We start from the raw sequence: 10,017 nt of genomic DNA on the forward strand, positions 1-10,017 counted from the left end.
GCCCTGGTGGTCTAGAAATTACAACAGATCAATGAGCAAGGCAAGCTACAGAATCATAGAGCACTGACTGATTATAAAATTGTCATCTTTATCTGTACTGGGTTATCTCAGCTGTCCTGTACAACAGACAACTATACTGGGTTATCTCAGCTGTCCTGTACCACAGACAACTATACTGGGTTATCTCAGCTGTCCTGTACAACAGACAACTATACTGGGTTATCACAGCTGTGGTATACTACAGACAATTATACTGGGTTATCTCAGCTGTCCTGTACAACAGACAACTATACTGGGTTATCACAGCTGTGGTGTACCACAGACAACTATACTGGGTTATCTCAGCTGTGGTGTACTACAGACAACTATACTGGGTTATCTCAGCTGTCCTGTACAACAGACAACTATACTGGGTTATCACAGCTGTGGTGTACCACAGACAATTATACTGGGTTATCTCAGCTGTGGTGTACTACAGACAACTATACTGGGTTATCTCAGCTGTCCTGTACAATAGACAACTATACTGAGTTATCACAGCTGTGGTGTACAACAGACAACTATACTGGGTTATCATAGCTGTCCTGTACTACAAACAACTACACTGGGTTATCACAGCTGTGGTGTACAACAGACAACTATACTGGGTTATCACAGCTGTGCTGTACAACAGACAACTATACTGGGTTATCACAGCTGTCCTGTACTACAGACAACTATACTGGGTTATCACAGCTGTGCTGTACTACAGACAACTATACTGGGTTATCACAGCTGTCCTGTACTACAGACAACTATACTGGGTTATCTCAGCTGTCCTGTACTACAGACAACTATACTGGGTTATCACAGCTGTGGTGTACTACAGACAACTATACTGGGTTATCACAGCTGTCCTGTACTACAAACAACTATACTGGGTTATCACAGCTGTGGTGTACTACAGACAACTATACTGGGTTATCACAGCTGTGGTGTACTACAGACAACTATACTGGGTTATCACAGCTGTGGTGTACAACAGACAACTATACTGGGTTATCACAGCTGTGGTGTACAACAGACAACTATACTGGGTTATCACATCTGTCCTGTTCAACAGACAACTATACAGGGTTATCTCAGCTGTCTTGTACAACAGACAACTATACTGGGTTATCACAGCTGTGGTGTACTACAGACAACTATACTGGGTAATCACAGCTGTCTTGTACAACAGACAACTATACTGGGTCATCACAGCTGTCTTGTACAACAGACAACTATACTGGGTCATCACAGCTGTCTTGTACAACAGACAACTATACTGGGTTATCTCAGCTGTCTTGTACAACAGACAACTATACTGGGTTATCACAGCTGTCCTGTACTACAAACAACTATACTGGGTTATCTCAGCTGTGGTATACTACAGACAACTATACTGGGTTATCACAGCTGTGGTATACTACAGACAACTATACAGGGTTATCACAGCTGCCTTGTACAACAGACAACTATACTGGGTTATCTCAGCTGTGGTGTACAACAGACAACTATACTGGGTTATCTCAGCTGTGGTGTACTACAGACAACTATACTGGGTTATCACAGCTGTGGTGTACAACAAACAACTATACTGGGTTATCTCAGCTGTCTTGTACAACAGACAACTATACTGGGTTATCACAGCTGTCTTGTACAACAGACAACTATACTGGGTTATCTCAGCTGTCTTGTACAACAGACAACTATACTGGGTTATCACAGCTGTCCTGTACTACAAACAACTATACTGGGTTATCACAGCTGTGGTATACTACAGACAACTATACAGGGTTATCACAGCTGCCTTGTACAACAGACAACTATACTGGGTTATCTCAGCTGTGGTGTACAACAGACAACTATACTGGGTTATCTCAGCTGTGGTGTACAACAAACAACTATACTGGGTTATCTCAGCTGTCTTGTAACACAGACAACTATACTGGGTTATCACAGCTGTCTTGTACAACAGACAACTATACTGGGTTATCACAGCTGTCTTGTACTACAGACAACTATACTGGGTTATCACATCTGTCTTGTACAACAGACAACTATACTGGGTTATCACAGCTGTCTTGTACAACAGACAACTATACTGGGTTATCACAGCTGACTTGTACAACAGACAACTATACTGCGTTATCACAGCTGTGGTGTACTACAGACAACTATACTGGGTTATCACAGCTGTCTTGTACAACAGACAACTATACTGGGTTATCACAGCTGTCTTGTACAACAGACAACTATACTGGGTTATCACAGCTGTGGTGTACAACAAACAACTATACTGGGTTATCACAGCTGTGGTGTACAACAGACAACTATACTGGGTTATCACAGCTGTCTTGTACAACAGACAACTATACTGGGTTATCTCAGCTGTGGTGTACAACAGACAACTATACTGGGTTATCACAGCTGTCTTGTACAACAGACAACTATACTGGGTTATCACAGCTGTCTTGTACAACAGACAACTATACTGGGTTATCACAGCTGTCTTGTACAACAGACAACTATACTGGGTTATCACAGCTGTGGTGTACAACAGACAACTATACTGCGTTATCACAGCTGTGGTGTACTACAGACAACTATACTGCGTTATCGCAGCTGTCTTGTACAACAGACAACTATACTGGGTTATCACAGCTGTGGTGTACAACAGACAACTATACTGGGTTATCTCAGCTGTCTTGTACAACAGACAACTATACTGGGTTATCTCAGCTGTCTTGTACAACAGACAACTATACTGGGTTATCACAGATGTTGTATACACCTCCACACCTGTCATACAGGTATACACCTCCACTCCTGTAATACAGGTATACACCTCCACACCTGTCATACAGGTATACACCTCCACACCTGTCATACAGGTATACACCTCCACACCTGTCATACAGGTATACACCTCCACACCTGTCATACAGATATACACCACCAAACCTGTCATACAGGTATACACCTCCACACCTGTAATACAGGTATACACCTCCACTCCTGTAATACAGGTATACACCTCAACTCCTGTAATACAGGTATACACCACCACACCTGTCATACAGGTATACACCACCACACCTGTCATACAGGTATACACCTCCACTCCTGTAATACAGGTATACACCACCACACCTGTCATACAGGTATTTACTCTCCCACCTGTAATACAGGTATACACCTCCACACCTGTAATACAGGTATACACCACCACACCTGTAACACAGGTATACACCTCCACTCCTGTCATACAGGTATACACCTCCACTCCTGTAATACAGGTATACACCTCCACACCTGTCATACAGGTATACACCTCCTCTCCTGTAATACAGGTATACACCACCACACCTGTCATACAGGTATACACCACCACACCTGTCATACAGGTATACGCAACCACTACAGTCATATAGGTATACACCACCACACCTGTCATACAGGTATACACCTCCACACCTGTAATACAGGTATACACCTCCACTCCTGTAATACAGGTATACACCACCACACCTGTCATACAGGTATACACCACCACACCTGTCATACAGGTATATGCAACCACTACAGTCATACAGGTATATACTCTCCCACCTATCATACAGGTATTTACTACCACACCTGTCATACAGGTATACACCCCCACACCTGTCATACAGGTATTTACTCTCCCACCTGTCATACAGGTATATACTCTCCCACCTGTCATACAGGTATTTACTACCACACCTGTCATACAGGTATACACCTCCACACCTGTCATACAGGTATACACCTCCACACCTGTCATACAGGTATTTACTCTCCCACCTGTCATACAGGTATTTACTCTCCCACCTGTCATACAGGTATTTACTCTCCCACCTGTCATACAGGTATTTACTCTCTCACCTGCCGTACATGTTTTTACTCTCCCACCTGTCATACAGATATTTACTCTCTCACCTGTCATACAGGTATTTACTCTTCCACCTGTCATACAGGTATTTACTCTCCCACCTGTCATACAGGTATTTACTCTCCCACCTGTCATACAGGTATTTACTCCCCCACCTGTCATACAGGTATACACCTCCACACCTGTCATACAGGTATTTACTCTCCCACCTGTCATACAGGTATTTACTCTCCCACCTGTCATACAGGTATACACCTCCACACCTGTCATACAGGTATTTACTCTCCCACCTGTCATACAGGTATTTACTCTCCAACCTGTCATACAGGTATTTACTCTCCCACCTGTCATACAGGTATTTACTTTCCCACCTGTTATGCAGTTCTACTTGAGCCCTGTCTATATACCACCACTGAGTTGTAGTAGTGATATGCTGTACTCATTACAGAGAGATTGGCTTGGAATTCCTAGGAATGTCTGATGTACATACACATACTATGATAGCTATAATACACACACCTAAATAGCTGCTGTATCAGGGAGGATGCAGTAGTAACTGTCAAATAGACTCCCCATTGATACTGAAAATGATTCAGTTCAAAAGGTCATAGAGCATTTCAGCTGCCAAACATTGTACCAAATCATCTGTGAAAGGTCTGATTTGTGTATCACAGCCAGTACACAATGGTAGCTCTCCCATACAAAATTGGTCAGTGTGCCATACCTCCCCAACATGTCAGTCTGTCACCCCTCCCTAACTGGTCAGTTTGTCACACCTCCCCAACATGTCAGTCTGTCACACCTCCCCAACTGGTCAGTCTGTCACACCTCCCCAACTGGTCAGTCTGTCACCACTAATCACCTGGTCAGTCTGTCACACCTCCCAAACTGGTCAGTCTGTCACACCTCCCTAGCTGGTCAGTCTGTCACACCTCCCCAACTGGTCAGTCTGTCACCCCTCCCCAACTGGTCAGTCTGTCACACCTCCCCAACTAATCAGTCTGTCACCCCTACTCACCTGGTCAGTTGTCACATCTCCCCAACTGGTCAGTGTGTCACCTCCTCAACTGGTCAGTGTGTCACACCTCCCCAACCGGTCAGTGTGTCACACCTCCTCAACTGGTCAGTGTGTCACACCTCCCTAACCGGTCAGTCTGTCATACCTCCCCAACATGTCAGTCTGTCACACCTCCTCAACTGGTCAGTCTGTCACACCTCCCCAACTGGTCAGTGTGTCACACCTCTCCAACTGGTCAGTGTGTCACATTTCCCCAACTGGTCAGTCTGTCACACCTCCCCAACTAGTTGGGAGGTAGATGTTGTTTACTACAGAGGAGTTGGGAGGTAGATGTTGTTTACTACAGAGGAGTTGGGAGGTAGATGGTGTTTACTACAGAGGAGTTGGGAGGTAGATGGTGTTTACTACAGAGGAGTTGGGAGGTAGTTGGTGTTTACTACAGAGGAGTTGGGAGGTAGATGGTGTTTACTACAGAGGAGTTGGGAGGTAGATGTTGTTTACTACAGAGGAGTTGGGAGGTAGATGGTGTTTACTACAGAGGAGTTGGGAGGTAGTTAGTGTTTACTACAGAGGAGTTGGGAGGTAGATGTTGTTTACTACAGAGGAGTTGGGAGGTAGATGTTGTTTACTACAGAGGAGTTGGGAGGTAGATGGTGTTTACTACAGAGGAGTTGGGAGGTAGTTGGTGTTTACTACAGAGGAGTTGGGAGGTAGATGTTGTTTACTACAGAGGAGTTGGGGGGTAGATGGTGTTTACTACAGAGGAGTTGGGAGGTAGATGTTGTTTACTACAGAGGAGTTGGGAGGTAGATGGTGTTTACTACAGAGGAGTTGGGAGGTAGATGGTGTTTACTACAGAGGAGTTGGGAGGTAGATGGTGTTTACTACAGAGGAGTTGGGAGGTAGATGGTGTTTACTACAGAGGAGTTGGGAGGTAGATGGTGTTTACTACAGAGGAGTTGGGAGGTAGATGGTGTTTACTACAGAGGAGTTGGGAGGTAGATGTTGTTTACTACAGAGGAGTTGGGAGGTAGTTGGTGTTTACTACAGAGGAGTTGGGAGGTAGATGTTGTTTACTACAGAGGAGTTGGGAGGTAGATGTTGTTTACTACAGAGGAGTTGGGAGGTAGATAATGTTTACTACAGAGGAGTTGGGAGGTAGTTGTTGTTTACTACAGAGGAGTTGGGAGGTAGATGTTGTTTACTACAGAGGAGTTGATTTACACAAAGATCTTAACCTGTACTGCATTTATAATAGAAAAGTAAGTACGAAATGATTGATAAGGGCATCGTAAATCTGAAATATTGACAAGAATTTCCATAAACAGCACATCAAGCCAGACAGTAAGAGTGTGAAATACCTGTAATCAAAGAAAATTGGCAAAACCATGGCAACAGGCCAGTGATCGGACCAGTGGTGGGGATTGGTCTGGACTGTGGCCAGAGCTGGGAGATAGATTAATCCCTGTATATACATTACCAATAAAAAAAACACTTAAGTAATTACTTGGGGGGGAGGGGGGGGGGGGGGGGGGGGTGTTCTGTAATACAGAATTGAATTAAACAAAATTCCTTCTATGTAATCATTTACAACAGATTTTCATACTTTGAACCAAAAACACCACAGGGAGTCAAATCTCCTACATCACAAAAATAGCATAGCATAGCATAGTATAGTTCTCCTTCGGAGTATATTTCTCACATAGTATAATTCTCCTAAATAGTATAAAAATCTCCTACATAATATAAAAAATCTCCAACAAAGTATAAAAATCTCCCTGGTACCAATCATCATCCTCTAACTGGTACACCTCATCATCCTCTAACTGGTACGCCTCATCATCCTCTAACTGGTACCCCTCATCATCCTCTAACTGGTACCCAACATCATCCTCTAACTGGTACCCCTCATCATCCTCTAACTGGTACCCCTAATCATCCTCTAACTGGTACCCCTCATCATCCTCTAACTGGTACCCCTCATCAACCTCTAACTGGTACCCCTCATCATCCTCTAACTGGTACCCCTAATCATCCTCTAACTGGTACCCCTCATCATCCTCTAACTGGTACCCCTCATCATCCTCTAACTGGTACCCCACATCATCCTCTAACTGGTACGCCTCATCTTCCTCTAACTGGTACGCCTCATCATCCTCTAACTGGTACCCCTAATCATCCTCTAACTGGTACCCCTCATCATCCTCTAACTGGTACCCCTCATCATCCTCTAACTGGTACGCCTCATCATCCTCTAACTGGTACCCCTCATCATCCTCTAACTGGTACCCCTCATCATCCTCTAACTGGTACCCCTCATCATCCTCTAACTGGTACCCCTAATCATCCTCTAACTGGTACCCCACATCATCCTCTAACTGGTACCCCTCATCATCCTCTAACTGGTACCCCTCATCATCCCCTAACTGGTACACCTCATCATCCTCTAACTGGTACGCCTCATCATCCTCTAACTGGTACCCCTCATCATCCTCTAACTGGTACCCCACATCATCCTCTAACTGGTACCCCTCATCATCCTCTAACTGGTACCCCTAATCATCCTCTAACTGGTACCCCTCATCATCCTCTAACTGGTACCCCTCATCAACCTCTAACTGGTACCCCTCATCATCCTCTAACTGGTACCCCTAATCATCCTCTAACTGGTACCCCTCATCATCCTCTAACTGGTACCCCTCATCATCCTCTAACTGGTACCCCACATCATCCTCTAACTGGTATGCCTCATCATCCTCTAACTGGTACGCCTCATCATCCTCTAACTGGTACCCCTAATCATCCTCTAACTGGTACCCCTCATCATCCTCTAACTGGTACCCCTCATCATCCTCTAACTGGTACGCCTCATCATCCTCTAACTGGTACCCCTCATCATCCTCTAACTGGTACCCCTCATCATCCTCTAACTGGTACCCCTCATCATCCTCTAACTGGTACCCCTAATCATCCTCTAACTGGTACCCCACATCATCCTCTAACTGGTACCCCTCATCATCCTCTAACTGGTACCCCTCATCATCCCCTAACTGGTACCCCTCATCATCCTCTAACTGGTACACCTCATCATCCTCTAACTGGTACCCATCATCATCCTCTAACTGGTACCCCTCATCAACCTCTGACTGGTACCCCTCATCATCCTCTAACTGGTACCCCTAATCATCCTCTAACTGGTACCCCTAATCATCCTCTAACTGGTACCCCTCATCATCCTCTAACTGGTACACCTCATCATCCTCTAACTGGTACCCATCATCATCCTCTAACTGGTACCCCTCATCATCCTCTAACTGGTACCCCACATCATCCTCTAACTGGTACCCCTCATCATCCTCTAACTGGTACGCCTCATCATCCTCTAACTGGTACCCCTAATCATCCTCTAACTGGTACCCCTAATCATCCTCTAACTGGTACCCCTCATCATCCTCCCAACCGGTACCCCTAATCATCCTCCAACTGGTACCCCTAATCATCAGACCCATTGGTCTCATAATCCACATTGGAGGTACATAATCCACATTGGAGGTACAATAAGCCATGCTGTAGTGTTTATTTTAAATTATTTTAAGTTTTTAATTAGAATAAGACATGTTATCTATGCTTCATCGCTACAGGTAGGATTTCTCACCATGAATTCCACCATGGTATCATAGATATAATTAACATATTGTCAATTTCTACTGATAGAAAACAATAACATCTCCATTTGTTGGGTAAATGTGCTGTTAAAGTTGACCCAGTGTCAACAACACACTTTAAATCAATTGTTTATCACAATAATTTGACTTTCTATGTCTTACACACTGGAAATATGGCCAGTCACACCTATAAGTACAGGTACGTAGCCATGTTGACATACAGGATTCTGATCTCTAAACAGTTGGCAGTCAGATAGTGAGGACATTCTCCCAACACAAACACCACAGAACATGGTCAACTGGAAACCAATTAGCTGGGAAACATTTGGTCAAAATCAAATTAACAAAGCATCTCCAATAAACAGTTTACTCAGCTGGCTGAGGGAACATAGAAAGGCACTTAAGACGCGAGGCCGACTACCAGCATCTTCTCTCATCATCAACCTTATTGCATCCTTTGCATTAAAATTTAGGTATTAAATTTTCTCTAAGTGATATATATTTCTTCATAAAATTAATTGCTCCTTATTTCCTTGCATTTTAAAAACATGACTCGTGGACACGTTTCAATACGAGTATCAAGGGAGTCCAACACAGGTCCCTTATACAACAAAGATACGAGTACCTAGGGAGTCCAACACAGGTCCCTTATACTGCAAAGATACGAGTATCTAGGGAGTCCAACACAGGTCCCTTATACAACAAAGATATGAGTATCTAGGGAGTCCAACACAGGTCCCTTATACAACAAAGATACGAGTACCTAGGGAGTCCAACACAGGTCCCTTATACAACAAAGATACGAGTATCTAGGGAGTCCAACACAGGTCCCTTATACAACAAAGATACGAGTACCTAGGGAGTCCAACACAGGTCCCTTATACAACAAAGTCAGCCTGGATTTGGTGCTCGATTGATTGTTTTTTTGAGTTTGGAGGTTTTGAACTGTTTTTAATGATAACTGATTTTTACTAAATTTAACAATATGTGGATAATGGCAATATCTTGAAAGATATCACAGATAGGTTAAACGTACAGGTATAGAAAGGTTAAATGTACAGGTATAGAAAGGTTAAATGTACAGGTATAGAAAGGTTAAATATACAGGTATAGAAAGGTTAAACGTACAGGTATAGAAAGGTTAAATATACAAGTATAGAAAGGTTAAATGTACAGGTATAGAAAGGTTAAATGTACAGGTATAGAAAGGTGAAATATACAGGTATAGAAAGGTTAAATGTACAGGTATAGAAAGGTTAAATATACAGGTATAGAAAGGTTAAACTTTCAGGTATAGAAAGGTTAAATGTACAGGTATAGAAAGGTTAAATGTACAGGTATAGAAAGGTTAAATGTACAGGTATAGAAAGGTTAAATATACAGGTATAGAAAGGTTA

At 43.4% G+C, this 10,017-nt stretch overlaps 1 protein-coding gene across 1 annotated transcript; it reads right to left on the reverse strand.

Annotated features, from left to right (window-relative positions):
• Positions 1–7,126: 7,126 nt before the first annotated feature.
• On the reverse strand, positions 7,127–8,625 carry LOC117339803 (protein PFC0760c-like). Its single transcript, XM_033901518.1, has 5 exons — positions 8,611–8,625; positions 8,207–8,341; positions 7,946–8,125; positions 7,322–7,501; positions 7,127–7,285 (listed from the first exon to the last, which is right to left on the reverse strand). The coding sequence occupies exons 1-5, from the start codon at positions 8,623–8,625 to the stop codon at positions 7,127–7,129; spliced, it is 669 nt and encodes a 222-aa protein (XP_033757409.1).
• Between the last annotated feature and the right edge of the window lie 1,392 nt (positions 8,626–10,017).

The sequence above is a fragment of the Pecten maximus genome, chromosome 1 (genome assembly GCF_902652985.1).
Source record: "Pecten maximus chromosome 1, xPecMax1.1, whole genome shotgun sequence".
NCBI lineage: Eukaryota > Metazoa > Mollusca > Bivalvia > Pectinida > Pectinidae > Pecten > Pecten maximus.

Excerpts from the sequence above, each read along its gene's own strand:
- LOC117339803 (XM_033901518.1), bottom strand. Across the intron at positions 8,126-8,206 it reads ACCAGTTAGAGGATGATGAG|TTAGAGGATGATGAGGGGTA; the intron begins GTGTACCAGTTA and ends TAGGGGTACCAG. Across the intron at positions 7,502-7,945 it reads GGTACCAGTTAGAGGATGAT|TTAGAGGATGATGAGGGGTA; the intron begins GTGGGGTACCAG and ends TAGGGGTACCAG.